The sequence below is a fragment of the Protopterus annectens genome, chromosome 6.part0 (genome assembly GCF_019279795.1).
Source record: "Protopterus annectens isolate FY-2018-M chromosome 6.part0, PAN1.0, whole genome shotgun sequence".
NCBI lineage: Eukaryota > Metazoa > Chordata > Ceratodontiformes > Protopteridae > Protopterus > Protopterus annectens.
Window position 1 is genome coordinate 1,717,218,407 of NC_056737.1, and position 17,534 is coordinate 1,717,235,940.

Genomic DNA, 17,534 nt, shown 5'->3' on the forward strand with positions numbered 1-17,534 from the left:
AATGTCCCTTCCAACTCCCTGAATAGCAAAGCAGTAAAGTCACACTTCAAAATGTTACATTTCTTATTAGTATTATTATCATTTTTAAACAAGGATATGTAGTTTGTTGTTGGTTTTGGATTGATACCAAGTGTGTGATCATTGTTGGTTAAGGTTATGTAACTTAATTAAAAAGGGAAAAAAAGTACCATATTGATGCTAGCCTCCTCCAGCCAGCATGAACGGCTTCTCACCTATCATTTGAGCATTGTGAGAGGTCACTGAAACCTTGCAACATAGTCTAATGTGACAGTGCTTCATTGACTTGAATGGTCAAGTCAAATGAAGCACCTCCCTCCTGGGGCATCTGTCAAACTGCAAGGCAGGCACATTTTTTTCATGTAGGGTCCGATAAATTATTTATTTATTTATTTATTTTTAGTGTAAATACATTTCATATTTTTCTTCTCTAAAAATAAATAAATCAGGAAGAGTGCCCTTCCAAGCACAGTGTCCTAGGCAGTTGCCTAGCTGGCCTATGCATGAGGCTGGCCCTGATTGTGACTAATTTTATAGCTGCAGTAACTTCAAGCCCTTCTCTTCTTAGAACAGTAAGCACAGATGTAGACATCCTATACTGCATTAATTACATAACCCTCAGTTAGTTGATTTTAACTCCTATATTTGGGTTAAAGTTAGTGAGTCAAGTATATTGCCCTCTTTTATTACTTTGCCTGTGTACATTTTGCTTAAGTCCTGATTCATCAAGTGTTATACCTAATAACAAGTACTATAATGTATCGTTCTTAGCCTTACTGTTTCCAGAATTAGTGATATTCAGAAAAAGAGTAGAAAAAAATGTGCACTCATCACTATTTACTAGTAGACACAATCTTGTAGTTTGTTAGTTATCCTGTGTTGCCAGAGTTAGTCACTTTAGGCTAGCAGCCTCCTTTAAGGGGAACATAAGGTGGTATTGTTACTACTAGCGGAAATTTGGCCAGAGCATCAAGGAACCTCCCCAGCTTTTATGATATGGGACATGGAATCATTTACATCAGTCTGAGCTACCACCAGCTCAAGCAAATGGGACCTCAGTTTAATGTCTCATCTAAAGGATGACACATTCAGAAGTGCAACACCCCTCACCCCTTATGTTGCACTGCAGTGTCAGCAATTGTTCAATCTGGTGTGGGAATAGAACCCACTGACACTTGTTATATATAAGCACAGACTATGAGAAATGTGAAAAATATTTTACGTTATTCTGTTTATTTAAAAGTTGTTTTTTTTTCCTTAATTCTGTTTTTTTTTTTTTGTGGGCTATATTTTGTATTTCTTTTCTTGTGTTATATTCAGACTAAATAAAATCTAAAACACAAGGAAAGAAATACAAAATAGAGCTCATTTGTGTTATCAACACGATTTTTAATAGAAAGCCTGGATGCATTTCAGATTCAGAGAGATGTCGCTCAAGTCATCAGACAAGAAGCTTTTCTAAATGAGAGAGAGAGAAAGAGAGATGCTGCTGTCTCAGTGACAGGACTGGCAAAAAGCAAGCACTCTCTGTACAAGCAGTTTATATTCATGCTCTTCAGCTAATGTTTCACCTATTAATGCTTACATGTGAAGTCACTTCAATGCATCCAGTTCTATCAAAGTATCTTTTTTATCTGTGTTATATAACTATTTCATTTTAAGTTAATTGTATCCTGGTTCATGTCTGAAAAGGGTCTCAGGACCATGTCACTTAGCAAGTTAAGATTCAATTAAATTAAATGTAAAAAAAAATAAAAATAACCTTGTACCTTCAGAATCACACAACAAAAATCATAGTATGAGTCACACAAATTATCTAAACCTACTCTACCCACAACTACCAAACTTTTTTTTTTCAAACAGCTCTAATAAACCCTGCAATTACATATCAGTTTTACACGACATAGCACCCCATTACACAGAGCTATTTACACAGATATCTTAGGCATACATAGCACATTGTTAATCCAAATTCAAGTCAATCTGAATACAGTTATAAAACTGCTATCTGTTTTTTCCGAAGACGAAGCCCCAGCTCTGCCTGAGAGGGCTTTGCCTCCCACATCCCACATCCTAAAATATACTAACTCCTTAGCTGTGCAGCCTTGAAGCAGAAGTCATACACCAACACTATACAATTAGCCTTACTCTCACAGTTCAATGTTCTTGGCATAGCATTACCCCACACATAAAACATATCTATATTTGGCTGCCTGGTTTTGCCAGTGCAAAATTTGATTAAAAAAAAAAATACTCGCTATGTTTCCTGCATAAACACTTGAGTTTCCTACATAGTTATTCTTTACTTTATTTCTTTTTTTATTTTTTTTTCTCTTGAATACTAGTGAAAAGTATTTTCTGTTAAAGGTTTCATATATTTTTCAAGTACTGAAACAGATTTTAGAGGTAGACAGGGAATGCATGGCACACTTACTCTGCCATTCTTTGCATGTTATGTTGCAACTCCAGTCCTCATAAGGGTGGCCTTATATAGTTCTGTGTATTATTGAATTCAGTCACTATTGTTTCCCTCCTCAGCCTGATTATTTAGCCATTCAGGCTACAAGTTAACCAGTCCTTTCCACCCATCCTTTCTAGTGTAGCACTACAAATCACATCATGATGGCGTCTTCCCTTTGCTGATGGAGTACCTTTTTTAATCACAGCTTATTCTCAGGTAGTGGGAAGAAGGTGGATGGATACCAAGTGGCCATCATATATACAGGTATAGCAACTGGTGAAGATTTCAATAGGCCTAATGACCCTTATTACCATGAGTTTTGGCAATAGCATGCACCACACACATATTCTAACCTTTACATGTGCTAGAAATGTATGCTTCCTTACTGAAATCCACTTTGCCATCTGTTACTCCATGATACTGACAGACCACTTAGTTTCAGAAGCATGTTGCCCTGGTCTTCCCCAGGATTCACTCTTGATGTGGTGGCCCCTTGATATATCTCTCCCCAAGGTGAGTGAGCCAACCCTAGTTGTTTGCTCCAATCAGATGCTCCACGCAGTTCATCTGAACCCCAGGCCTACAACTTTAAACTAGATTTCTGACATTGCAGTTAAGGTTCCATTTATCAGTACACTGTTTTAGTAACTGTTCTTAAACTTTCTTTCTTGTCAGATTTTTTTTTTACAATCATGCACCACCTTTTCAATAAAATAATATATCCTCACATCCCTATTATAACCTGAATTTCTTCCATCTTGATCTCAGACAGTTTTATCTTTCTTACCTTCCTCTGAACATTCTTTGTCCTGTCTATGTTGTTATGCTTGATGAGGTCTGCAGAACTGCACCATGTATCTGTATGTAATTGTAAAAGCGGTCTATAAAGATCTGGAGCCTAGCCAAACATTGAATGTATCGAGTAAACCAGTAGTTGAGGTAGTTTATCACCTGTCAAGCCTCGTATTATATCCCTATCTTTGTGTAAAGAACAACAAATTTGTGAAGAAAGAATTTGTCATCTACAATCGTACAATTCTGAGTTCTAGCTATATCCAGCATTAGGCAGAAACCACACAGCAGCTGCCATTGATCAGCATCATCAGCGTGTTGTGATTCCTGTCAGCATGGCTCTAATGTAATTAATAGCAAGCATGACGATCTTTGTCAAGTTTGGCATGGTGTAATGAAGTGCACCACTTAAGACTGATCTTCATCTCTGACTGATAATGAATCTAAGACATAAAAACAGCAATCTGATTTGATACAGTCTCCTATGCACACTTTGACTCTTGGAGTGTTGTATAATTTATTGCCGACTGCTAATGTAATGAAGCATAAAAAAGTGTGGTTAATGTATCTGGGTGCAGTTAGGAAAACATCTGGGAGTATAAGAAAGATTTCTAAAGCAGAAGACAGACGGGGAGACAGGAAAAATAGACATACAGCATGAGAAGTTAGAAAGAAATCATTGAGCCCTCAGAAACAACGAGAAGAAATTACTTTATTAAAGGTCTACATTTTCTTTGAAAAGTGTTTCAGTGTAAGCGAAAGAGGAAGATTGAATCAGTGCCCAAAGCTTTTATCAAAACAGATACGACAATGCAAAGAAATATCATGTGCTAGACCAGCTATATTTATTACTGCATTTTGTTCAGAGACAGATGTCACAGGTATGAAATGTGTGACATATTCTTTTCTATTGTCATTCACAAAGCTACACTGCTTTTCATATTTGTTCAAAAAGCATTCATTTGCTCTGCTAGTTACCTACAACTGATTCCCCCTGCCAAAAAAAAAGAGTCAGAAGTAATAAGCTGCCTTTTGGACAATTTGTTTCCACATCCTAGCAACAACATTACAGCAAATCATGACTACTGAGGTGAGGAGTATTATTGTCTTATAAACAGTCTTAGAAGCAGTGAAGTAAGGCAAGCAAATTATCTCAGTGCACAATCTCATTTCAGGAGAGCTGATGGAAAAAATAGAATAGTGACTTCCCTAAAGGCCTCATTTCTGAAACTGTGCAGAGCTAGGGAGAAGGGATGATATAAAGAAACAGACACATTCACTCAGACACATACAAGTCTTGCAGAATATTTAAACAGGCAGACAGTTCAATAAATGTAGACATTTATAATATTCTGTGAAGCCTCATGTCAGACTCTCAGATCATTACCATCAACCCTATGCTAATTAGTATTTAGTATGAAAAACAGAGAAGCTCTCACCTAGGCGACAGAATGCCTCAGAAGCAGCCTGTCGGATGTTTTGCATGCTGAAAGTATAAAATCCCTGCAGTCTATTAGACTGGGTAGCAAACTGCCTTTCCTGCCCCTGGTCAGATGCTTCTTTCCACTGATTGTGTTGCCAGTTCTCCAGACTTCTACGTATCTTAGCCTAGCGAGTTGCATTAGCCTTACTCAGAATCTGTGTGTACAGCTGCAGACAGTGCATTATGCAGGTTGTCGAACGGACTAGGATATGTTCAGAGCTAACTAACCAATCAGTAAAAAAGAGGCTGGCTCTGCCTTTTTTCTACCATTTTTTTTTTTCAGATTTAAGTTAAGTATCTCTGCCAGAACATTCATTTAAATAACTGGCTATTTACTAGCCTCATTCACCTGTCAGCCCTGTGAACTAAATACACTAGCTTTAAAGACTAAGCTGAAACCCAACAAAACTCATAACATTCTCATAATTTTAGTGACATTGTACTACTTACAGATTGTGCATAACAGAAGGCTGAGATGAATACAACTGTGTACATTTTTCGGCAGAATAATGTTAGACACAAATGGGTACTTATTCACAGTTAATGGTGGGGACAGTAATTGCCTTGTACGTACAGCTTCCCAATCTATGCCACACATTCTAATGATAAAACTAAAAACTCTGACTCAGTCTGTACATACAGCTGAGCTGAATTATATTAATGGAAACAATCACTGTTTCATTAATTAGAACCAAATGCAAATGCATTTCATAGAGTTCAAACTAAGCAATTTTCTATTATTACAGTAGTTAGATTACATTTCTTTGAAGGAGAACAGACACATATCACCAAGACCTGTCATCCATGCTCATTTTGGCTGATGTGAATTAAAAAGTAGCTTAAACTTTTACTATCCAGGTCTCTTAAGTCAGAACAAGAGAGCATTTTCATTTGGAAGAGGCTGATTTTATTCCTTATCAAAAAGCACACGAGTGTAGCTCAATGCATATGTCTCAGTTGTTCGTCACTGAAGGCATCATTTTATCGTGCAGAATCAGTCTAACCTTATCATTCACCTGTTTATATTATTGCAAGCATGACTGATTTGCCACCCACATGTACTGTATCCACAGTTTTTAAGTTTACATCATTAAATTATAGGCCCTATTTGGTGACATTATTATGCATATACCTGTATCATCTAATCAAGGCTCAGACATGATTTAACTATACAGATAACTACCTTTTTCACTGCTCTAATCTGCTCTTTCAAAAAAAATGACTGAGGATTCTGAGTGCAACTTGGAAACAACAAGAGAAGTCCATGCAGAAAAAGTTTAACACCATTCCTCCAAGCATTTCTTGTTCTTAGAGTTTACGCCATTGCATTACTTGCATACTCACAAAAGCCACTTTCCTGCCTTTTTTCTAGCAGCAATTCTAACACCCCCCCCCCCCAAATAAAACACCTGTTTTTACTCTTAGGATTTGCTTCTTACATCACTTTGCTTACTTTTGACACCTGTACTCATGCCATTTTATGGCAGTAATTGTAACATTTTCCTCTAGTTTTTGTGAAAAATCACCACACATTCTGCCAGCTTTAGACTCCAACCAGATGTATGCCTTATTGTCCTTCAGCATTCTTTTTTCCAGGAGAACAACCTCTGAACTCAACCAAAACCACTTAAGAAAATATCTTTTTCGCAACACAACCTTTTTTTCAAGTCAGAACTGTAAGTCCAAGAGTGTGTGTGTCATACCTCTCAACCTCTTAGAGCAAGAAATCTGGACAAAGCCACAAATAATGGGTTGACAAAGGCTCAAAAATTGGGACACTTTTCAAATATTGCACTTACAAACATAGAGCTGATAGAATAATAGCTTTTGAATTAGCATGAAGTTTCTGAAGGGTATGAAGTCTGAAAATCAAATGTCTGCCATTATTTTCTGACTTCATTCCTCAATGATTTGCCAGTGATTTGCCAAAAAACTACAATTTTATCAGAAATGGATGAAAAATATGAGTCAAAAGTTTGAACATTCTGCTCAAATCTGGGGGGTTGAGAGGTGTGTGTGTGTGTGTGTGTGTGTGTGTGTGTGTGTGTGATATGTTTGCATGTGTTCATGTGAATGATATATAGGAAGCATTATATATGCTCAATATAGAAAAGCTGTTACTGTACTTCCTTAATCAAAAGAAATCATAAATTATACCTCAAGTACACATTTTCCATTTATTTGTTTGATAACTGCATATGTGAGTTGTTCCAAGAGCATTTCCATCATCGGATATCACAGACTCAAAAATATTCACAAGAGTAATAATTTTGGCACCAATTCCAAGAACTGAAAAACCTATATGCTAGCGTTAATGGCTTCCCCTCATAATTTTTAGGTTGATTTAGCTGATGATATGTGTGTTGTACCCTGAAAATATTTGCAAGAATAATGATTTTGGTGGCAGTTACCAAGAACTGAAAAAAACATATAAGCAATAATGCCGTCCACTCCCATCATTTTTGTTAATCTGATTTAGCTGGTAGTATACTTGTTGCCTTTATTTAATTTGGCTTCTATAATAAATTTTATATGTGCTTATTTCTGTTTTCTATTTTAATGTGTATGTGTGTTCATGGAGCATTTTATTTTTGTGTGCCATATCAGATTTACCTGTTCTGACAAACAATACAGATTCTTTCCATTGCATTTGTAAGTGTGTTTATATGTGTGTGTGTGTGTGTGTGTGTGTGTGTGTGTGTGTGTGTGTGTGTGTGTGTGTGTGTGTGTGTGTGTGTGTAAAATAGTATCCCAAAATGTATATGATGCTGTTTAGCTGTATGTGACACCTCTGCATCTATTTTTAACTTATTGTTTCCAGCTATCAGTCCATTCCTATGTAAGCTGATATATTGCTGTATTCTGTCACTGCCTAGCCATCTTTTATACAAGAGTAACATTAATTCTCAGTTTCTTTTTGTGCAGTGGTTGTGGTCATATCTCTACAAGAAGGATATACCTCCAGTAAGCTTCTGGTCTCTAATGTGCAAAATGAGTGACTTTGCACTGTATTGCCATTACCATACATTTTCCTCTATTCCTTTGTCTAACTTCATCTGTGAACTTCTGTCCTTCATAGGTTCATAGGTTCATACTAGGCTATCTGCCCAAGGGCATTTATAAGCCTAGCCCATAGTTATTTGGCTTTCGCCACCCCTTTAGTTTGAATAAAACTATGCCTATTATTTTGCTGTGCCTCTGTCAAGCAGTGACACTGAAGTAATCCCTGGGGTATATCTGCGATCCCCCATCCATTGGTCAAGATTCCTCTTGAACAAGGCCAGCGAGGTGCTCTGCCTCACATGTACCGGGATTTTGTTCCACAGCATAGGGAGTCTCTGGGTGATGAATCTGTCCCTCCAGCATGTTCTATTAATAACCGTGTCAAGGTTTAAGTCTCCCGCCCTTGTGGTTCTGAGGGATCTAGATTTTTTGAGGTGAAGCATATTCATCAAATCAGGGTTTGACATGGCCTTATATGTCAGGCACAGGTCACCTCAGAGCAAGCGGTATGAGACTGAATAGAGCTGGAGTTCTTTCAGTTGGGCAGCATAAGACATATTTTTGAGACCCTTTATCCTTTTGGTGAGGAACTTTTGGGGCCTTTCCAGCTGCTGCAGGTGTCTGGTCAGATACATTCCGAATGGGGCATTGTACTCAATCATAGGTCTAATGAGTGATGAGTACAGGGGGGTGATGACCTCCCTTGATCTAGATGTGAATCCCTTCATGATCAGGTGGGCAATGTAGAATGTTTTCCTAACTACTTTAGCAACATGAGTGTCAAACGAAAGGCTACTGTCAACCTGGGTCCCCAGATCCCTGATGACTTTTTCTGTGCTCAGTGGATTGCCACCTATATGGTAGCTAGGGGTAACCTTGTTTTTCCCGAAGGGTATGACTATGCATTTCTTGGCATTTAACTTTAGGCCATGGCTCTGGCACCAGTTATCCGTTTCTGTGAGGCCCTTCTGAAGGATATCTGTGTCAGATGTGTTTTCGACTATGGCCCAGTTTGCAGTCATCTGCAAACTTTGTCAGCCATAACCCTCCTGTGTTTGCTTGTACTTCAGAAAAGTAGATGCCGAACAAGAGTGGACCCAGGACTGAGCCCTGTGGGACACCACTTGTGACAGGCTTTGAGTCTGACATGGCTCCAGCAACTCTGACCCTGTGGGTTCTGTCACTTAGCCAGTTTGCAACCCATCTTGTGATGTATGGGTTTACATTCAAGCTGATGAGTTTTTGATGATACCTGAGTGGGGTATTGTGTCGAAGGCCTTTGCCAGGTCAAGGTAGGCTGTATGGACTGCCTTTCCCTCATCAATGGCCTTGGTGACTGTCTCGAAAAAGTCAACCAAGTTTAAAAGGCATGATCTGCCTTTGACAAAGCCAAACTGGGTTGAATCCAAAGTCTGCAAGTTCCCTATGTCTTTATTTATGAGTTCCATTATGATCCTCTCCATGGCTTTGCAGATAAGGCTTGTCAAGCTAATGGGACGGTAATTTCCAGGGTCGGTGGAGGCACCGCCTTGTGAAGTGGGACCACAGTCGCCGTCGCCACTCCTTGGAGTGCGTATCCTGAGGTGAGGCTAAGATTAAACAGCTGTCCTAACTGCGGGTTTAATTCCTCATTGAGTTCATGGAGCACACAGCCGGGGACACCATCCGGTCCCATGGATGCTGTGTTTTTTGGTTTGGAGAGAGCAGTGCTCACCTGGGCGTTGGAGATATTTGGGGGCTACAATCCTCTGGTATAGATATCTCTCCTTTTGGGGAGGGGGAGAAGTTTGCACTGAACCTGTCAGCCAGTATGTTGGCAATGTGTGTAGGTTCAGTAATCTTCACATCATTTTGAACTAATTCTGAGCATATCTGGGAGTTTCCTCCTAGGTTTCTAACATAGCTAAAGAAGGCCTTATGATTGTCTTTTGAATCCTTGGCGATTTTTCTCTCAAAATTTGCCTTGCATGATTTTATGAGAGCTCTTAGTTTTTTTACTTATAATGATCAAGGGTGTCTTACCTTTCAAGGATTTTGCTCTATCTTGTAGTAGCTTCCTCCTTTTGTTGTAGAGCTTGTTTATGGCTGGGGTCCACCAGACTGGATGCTTGCCTTTGGTACAAAGAGTCTTAGTTTTGTTTGGGATTGCCTGATCCATGCAGTCCTGTAGGTGCTGGTAGAAGGCATTTGTAAGTGATTCAGCGGTTTGAGTAATGTTTACCACTGGCTCAGGGGCCTTAAAGGAGACCACACTAGTTTTTAGAAGTGTGAAGTCGGCTTTTGAGAAGTTTTTCACTGTGGTCTTTTTGTTTCAGGTGGGGGGGATGAGGACCTCCAGCGAGATTAGTTTATGATCTGATCTCACCAGTGAGGGTATACTTCGGTGTTGAACATTGTGATCCCATGTTCGTGATGATGAGATCAAGTATGTTTTCTCCTCTTGTGGGGATGGTGACTAGTTGTTCCATGGCATTTGAGTTTATGAACTCCAGGAACCTTTGGGCTAGAGTGTTTGGGCTTGAGTAGTGTTCCCAGTCTATATTAGGGTAGTTGAAGTCACCTAGTATGATGGTGTTTGGAGATACATTTATCCCCTCCATTGTTTTCAGGAAGGCCATGTGAGGTTCCTGAGTTTGAGAGGGTGGCCTGTAACATGCTACAAATTGCAGAGCAGTCTTGCCTATGGTTAATTGCACCTGGATGGTCTCCGATGCATCGTGCGTTGCCACCAACCTTGAGGTGTGGGTGTCCTTTATGAATATGGACACCCCCTCCTTTCTTGGTTTTGTCCGGATTTTGGGGCTGGAACGCATGATATGAGGTGAAACCTGCTAGTGCTGGGGTGCTCTCAGGAGCCTTGAACCAGGTTTCTGTCACAGCACAGACATCGATGTTCTCCATACTGAGAAGGGCCTCGAGTGCGTGCATCTTGAGATTGAGACTTCTGGCATTGAGCAGCATTACCCTTAGCTTTTTTACTTTTTTGTGTGCTAGGGTGGTAGGTTTAGAATTTGAGCCTTGCCTAAAAGGCACTATGGGGTGGCAAGAGCCTTTGCCAATATCCGGAAGCCTAGGGGTGACAGGTGCAAGCCGTCCCTTGCGAGCAGCGTGGCTTGTCCAGGATGTCATCCCAGGCAGACAGACATTGGATCCCCTTTGAATGACACCAGAATTTAAGCCAATTATTAAAGTTGATCATCTTATCACTGTATTGTGGCATCATTCTAGGTGAAGGTAGGATACTGCTCAAGGTCAGGGTCATACCTGCCTGGGCTACATAATCAGAGAGCTCCTCAATGTCTCTTTTCATGTAGTCCAAGGAGGTACGTCTCAGGTCGTTGACACCAGCGTGGACAATGACTGAGTCGTACTTGTACCTGCTGTTGAGAGACCTGAGTGCTTGTGTTATGTGGCGGATTCTAGCGCCCGACAGGCAGCTTACTGTGACCTTCTAATTACTCAGTCTGGTGAGCGGGACGTCAGTGTGTCTGACTATGGAGTCACCTATGACAAGTATGTTTGGTGTTGTATTTGGCCTTAAGGGCAGTGACTGCTTTGCACACTGATTTTGTTGTTTATGTGTTGTTTGTGTGGTGTATTGAGTTTGCAGTTGCTTGGGTGTCTGCTTTGGAGGCCTCTGCTGTTTAGGTAAATTTTTACTCAGAGCCTCCGAGTATGTCTTAGTGTGTTTATGTGTTTGATTCAGTGGTGTGGTTGAGTTATGTGAGACTGGTATTGTGGTGTGTGTAGTTGCCTTCTCCTCCTGCCTGGTCTTGCCAGTCCTGAGTTGAGAGAGCTCAGCCTCCAGTCTGGCTAAATAGCTGCATCTCTCACAAGTGTTAGTGTTACATGGGAGGAGGAGATGGTTGTCCGTGTACATGAGGCAATTGTAACATTGTCTCAGAATTCCCAGATTCACCAAATGGGCAGGAGAGGACGCCAGCATCTGACCCTTCGACATGCTAGAAAGAATTATGAGTTGGTATGAGACAGAAAAGTAGTGGGCTTAGCAGGGAAGTGGGCACTCCTGGGGGGTTTTGCTAGTGAGAGATTTGTATAATATAGGAGTGCTTGACCTGCAAAGAGAATGCTTATAAGACAAGGGATATGCTTATAAGACAAGTGCTGAGCTTTTTGAGAAGAAAAAGCTATTTGGAACAAGTGCTACACTTTTGACTTTTGTGTGACATAAAATGGCATTTTCTTAACCCACTGCTGTTATGTCAGCCATGATAACAAAGAGTGCAGTAAAGCACAGATCTGTGGTTTGTGCCTCTGTGTTTGTCATTGTCCTCATTATGTACAAGACACTATTCAGTGTTCTTCTCCAGGTCATTCTGCCACTGCCTAGCCCATGTCTGTACTGCCCCTACTCAAGACATATGTACTCTCTCAGACATCTCACTTTGTTCTACTTTTGTGTATAAAATGGCTCATAGATATTTACTAGGTTAATGACCACAAGGGCCTTTTTAAGCCTAGCCATGCATCCCAAATCTCTGACAAGCTCTGATACCCTTGATAAGTGTAAGCATGGACCTGGGAGATGAACCATTTAAAGGTTACCTGTGTCCATTAGACATAGGTGCCAAGCAGAGATGAATTTCTGGTTTCCCATCCAATTGTCCAAGTTACACTTGCATTGGGTTAGGGAGGAACTCTGCTTCACATGGATGGGGAGCCTGTTTCATAGATGGCGTAGTCTCTGGGATACATACATATCTCTCCATAAGTCTTATTTATATCATAGGCAAGGTTTAAGTCTTTAGAATGGGTAATTCTGGTGCTGTTTGTTTTGTGGATATGCAAGAGGTCCATTAGAGTGGGGTCTGACAATGCTCTGTATGGCAGGCATAAATTTCCCCTCAAAAGCCAGTATGAGACAGAATAGAGGAATAGGGCCTTGAGGCAGTTTCTATAGGACATTTTACTTACACCCTGTATTGTTTTAACTGTTTTGCACTTTTAAAAAAGTTATTTGTTGCTTAATTTTACCTGTAGGCTAACACACTCAAGTGCGCTAGCCGTTTAAAAGCATTTATAGCATTTACTGTCTGTTTTTCCTCTGTTTTCTGCAAAAAAAAAAAAAAATCTTGTTTTCCCGCCTTACTGAACTAGAATAGTCCAGTCTTCAGAGTTTGCTGATCTCTGGGCTTTGGCTTGGTTCCTGTGCTATTCCATATCCTTATTTGGATAAAGGGAAGCTTCTTTGTTCACCAGTGGGAGTGGGGAGCACTGAGCAGCCTATTTGTCCCTAGAGCAGTGGTTCCAGCCAGAAACTTGTAGTCTATTGGCCATTTTGGGTCAATTCCTAGCTCTTTTCAACCCCCTGCTATAAAGCCAGCTTTAGCGCGCTTTTGTGTGATTTAGCACGGAGTTGCCCATAGAGCACCATCGGGCAGCGCCGGTTAAACGAGGTTAAACTGTTTCTGGCTCCGTAAAGTCTGCTCTTCAATTTTTCCCTTAGAACTTCTCTACTTGCAATCTAAACAGTCTATTCTCTATCTCAAAAGCTCAGCACTTGCTCCTAAAGCATTTTCATATAGGTAAAGTACTTATATACTAAACAAAGTACTACATTAGCCTAGAATCCACTTGAGTACCCATTTCCCTATAGGTCCCTTCTGACTTAGTTACACAGCAAACTTTTTCACTTTTTCTAGCATGTCGAAGGGTCAGTTGCTAGCATCCTCTCCTGTTCAGCTGGTGAATCTGGGCATCTTGAGGCAATGTTACAATTGCCTCATGTACACAGACAACCCACTCCTTCTCCCACAAAACACAAATACATGTGAGAGATGCAACTATATAGCCAAACTGGAGGCTGAGCTCTCTCAACTCAGGACTGGCAAGACCAGACAGGAGGAGAAGGAAACCATGCACACCACAAACCCAGTTTCACATAGAACTATCACAACTGCAAAACAAACACATAAACACACAAAGACATACTCGGAGGCACTGATCAAACTCTACCAAAACTACAGAGGCCTCCAAAGCAGACACCCAAGCAACTGTCACCTCAAGACATAAGACATGCAACACATAGTTCTCAAAGTCAGTGTGCTAAACAGTCACAGCCCTTAAGGCCAAACACAATGCCAGACACACTTGTTATAGGTGACTCCATAGTCAGACACACTGACGTCCCACTCACCAGACTGAACAAGGAAAAGATCACAGTAAGCTGCCTGTCAGGCGCTAGAATCTGCCACATAACACAAGCACTCAGGTCACTCCACAGCAAGTACAAGTATGACTCAGTCATTGTCCATGCCGGTGTGAACGACCTGAGACGTACCTCCCTGGACTACATGAAAAGAGACATAGAGGAGCTCTCAGATTATGTAGCCCAGGATGGTATGACCCTGATCCTGAGCAGTATCCTACCCTCACCAAGAATGATGCCACAATACAGAGACAAAATGATCAGCTTTAATAATTGGCTTAATTACTGGTGTCATTCTAAGGGGATCCAATGTCTGTCTGCCTGGGATGACATGCTTGACAAGCAATGCTGCTTTGCAAGGGACGGCTTGCACCTGTCACCCCTGGGCTTCCGGATATTGGCAAAGGCTCTTGCCACCCCCATAGTGCCTTTTTTAGGCAAGGCTCAAATGATAAACCTACCGCCCTAGAAAACAAAAATGGAGAAAAACTAAGGGTAATACTGCTCAATGCCAGAAGTCTAAACCTCAAGATGCACACCCTCGAAGCCCTCCTCAGTATGGAGAACATCAATGTCTGTGCTGTGACTGAAACCTGGTTCAAGGCTCCTGAGAGCACCCCAGCACTATCAGGTTATACCTCATATCATGCGTTCCGGCCCCAAAATCCGGACCGAACCACAAAAGGAGGGGGAGTATCCTTATTCATAAAGGATACCCACACTTCCAGGTTAGTGGCAACGCACGAAGCATCGGAGACCATCCAGGTGCAATTAACCATAGGTAAAACTGCCCTACAGTTTGTAGCATGCTACAGACCACCTTCTCAAACTCAGGAAACCCACACAGCCTTCCAGAAGACACTGGAGAGTATGAATGTCTCTCCAAACACCATCATATTGGGTGACTTCAACTACTCAAACATAGACTGGGAACATTACTCAAGCCCCAACACCCTAGCCCAAAGGTTCCTGGAGTTCATAAACTCAAATGCTATGGAACAACTAGTCACCATTCCTACAAGAGGAGAAATTATACTAGACCTGATCATCACAAACATGGGGACAAAATGCTCCATACCGGAAGTATATCCCTCATTGGTGAGATCAGACCATAAATTAATCTCACTGGAGATCCACATCCCGCCCCCACCCCCAGCAAAAAAGACCACAGTGAAGAACTTCTCAAAAGCAAACTTCACACTTCTTAAGACTGGAGTGGTATCCTTCAAGGCCCTCGAGCCAGTGGAAACCACAACCCACTCTGCTGAAACCCTTACAAATGCCTTCTACGAGCACCTCCAGGAATGTATGGATCAAGCAATCCCTAATAAAATCAAGACCCTTTCCACCAAAGGCAGGCGCCTGGTCTGGTGGACCCCAGCCATAAACAAACTCTACAACAAGAGGAGAAAGCTACTACATGACAGAGCAAAATCCCTAAAAGGGAAGGCATCTCTTATCAATACTAGCAAAAAACTACGATCACTCATAAAATCATCCAAGGCCAACTTTGAGAGAAAAATCGCTAATGACACAAAAGACAATCATAAGGCCTTCTTTAGCTATGTTAGAAACCTGGGTGGAAACTCCCAGATATGCTCAGAATTAGTCCAAAATGATAAAAAAATCACTGAACCCAGAGACATTGCCAACATACTGGCAGACAGGTTCAGTGCAAATTTCTCCCTCCCTCCCCAAAGGAGAAATATCTATCCCACCAGAGTCTAGCCTCCCAAACATCTCAGATGCCCAGGTGAGAGCTGCTCTCTCTAAAGCAAAAAACACAGCATCAATGGGACTGGACGGTGTCCCCGGCTGTGTGCTACATGAACTCAATGAGGAACTAAACCCACACATAAGGCTGCTGTTTAATCTTAGCCTTACTACAGGATACGTACCCAAAGAATGGCGTACGGCAACTGTGGTCCCACTCCACAAAGGCGGTGCTTCTACGGACCATGGAAATTACCGCCCCATAAGCTTGACGAGCCTTGTCTGCAAACCTATGGAGAGGATCATAATGGAACTCATAAATAAAAACATTGGGGACCTACAGACACTGGATCCTACCCAATTTGGCTTTGTCAAGGGCAGATCCTGCCTCTTGAACTTGGTCGACTTTTTCGAAACAGTCACTAAGGCCATTGATGAGGGTAAGGCAGTTCACACAGCCTACCTTGACCTAGCAAAAGCGTTCGACACAATACCCCACTCGGGCATCATAGAAAAGCTCACCAGCTTAGATGTAAACCCATATGTCACAAGATGGGTTGCAAACTGGCTCAAGGACAGAACACACAGGGTTAGAGTTGCTGGTGTCATGTCAGACTCTAAGCCGGTCACGAGTGGTGTCCCACAGGGCTCAGTCCTGGGCCCCCTCTTGTTCGGCATTTATTTTTCTGAAGTGCAGGCAAACATAGGGGGATTGTGGCTGACAAAATTTGCAGATGACTGCAAACTGGGCACCATAATTGACACTCCATCAAAGATAGACATCCTCCAGAGAGGTCTCATAGAAATGGATAACTGGTGCCAGAGCCATGGCCTTAAGCTAAATGCCAAAAAATGTATAGTCATACCCTTTGGGAAAAACAAGGTAACCCCTAATTACCACATAGGTGATAATCCATTAAACACGGAAGAAGTTATCAGGGACCTGGGGACCCAAGTTGACAGTAACCTCTCTTTTGACACTCACATTGCCAAAGTGGTTAGGAAGACCTTCTACATTGCCCACCTGATCATGAAGGGATTCACATCCAGATCAGGAGAGGTCATTGTACCCCTGTACTCTTCACTTATCAGACCAATGATTGAGTACAACACCCCATTCGGAATGTACCTTACCTGACACCTGCAGCAGTTGGAAAGACCCCAAAAGTTCCTCACCAAAAGGATAAAGGGGCTCAAACATATGTCATACGATGCCCGACTGAAGAAACTCCAGCTCTATTCAGTCGCATACCGTCTGCTCAGAGGTGATCTGTGCCTGACATACAAGGCCATGTCCAACCCGGAATTAATGGACATGCTCCACCTCAAAAAATCCAAATCCACCAGAGCCATGAGAGCAAGAGACTTAAACCTCAACACGGATATAAATAGGACGTGCTGGAGGGACAGATTAATCACCCAGAGACTTCCTACACTATGGAACAGAATCCCAGTCCATGTGAGGCAGAGCCCCTCACTGACTCTGTTCAAGAGAAATCTTGACGAGTGGATGGGAGATCATAGGTTTACCCCGGGAATCATCTCTGTGTCACTGCTGGACAGAGGCACAGCAAACTAATGGGTATAGTATTTTCATCCTAAGGGGTGGTGAAAGCCACACACACTCTGGCTAGGCTTATAAATGCCCTAGGGCAGATAGCCTAGTATGAACCTATGAACCTATGAACCTCTGTGGATGTTCCAATTGTTGGATATGCCTGGTTAGGGACATACCAAAGGGGGCACTGTACTCAATGATAGGTCTGATGAATGCCGAATACAGTGGAACAATAACTTCCTTGGACTTAGATGCCATACCTTTGTTTATACGTTACGCAATATAGAATGATTTCCTCACTACTGTAGACACGTGATGGTCAAAGGCTAGATTACTA

At 41.6% G+C, this 17,534-nt stretch overlaps 1 protein-coding gene across 1 annotated transcript in view; it reads right to left on the minus strand.

Annotated features, from left to right (window-relative positions):
- CDK15 (cyclin dependent kinase 15) overlaps positions 1-4,916 on the minus strand; it is a 1,846,298-nt gene extending 1,841,382 nt beyond the window's left edge. Inside the window, exon 1 of the mRNA XM_044075109.1 lies at positions 4,711-4,916. Within this exon, the coding sequence (XP_043931044.1) occupies positions 4,711-4,756 (46 nt within the window). The 5' untranslated portion in view covers positions 4,757-4,916. The remainder of the gene's footprint in view (positions 1-4,710) is intronic.
- Positions 4,917-17,534: the final 12,618 nt, after the last annotated feature.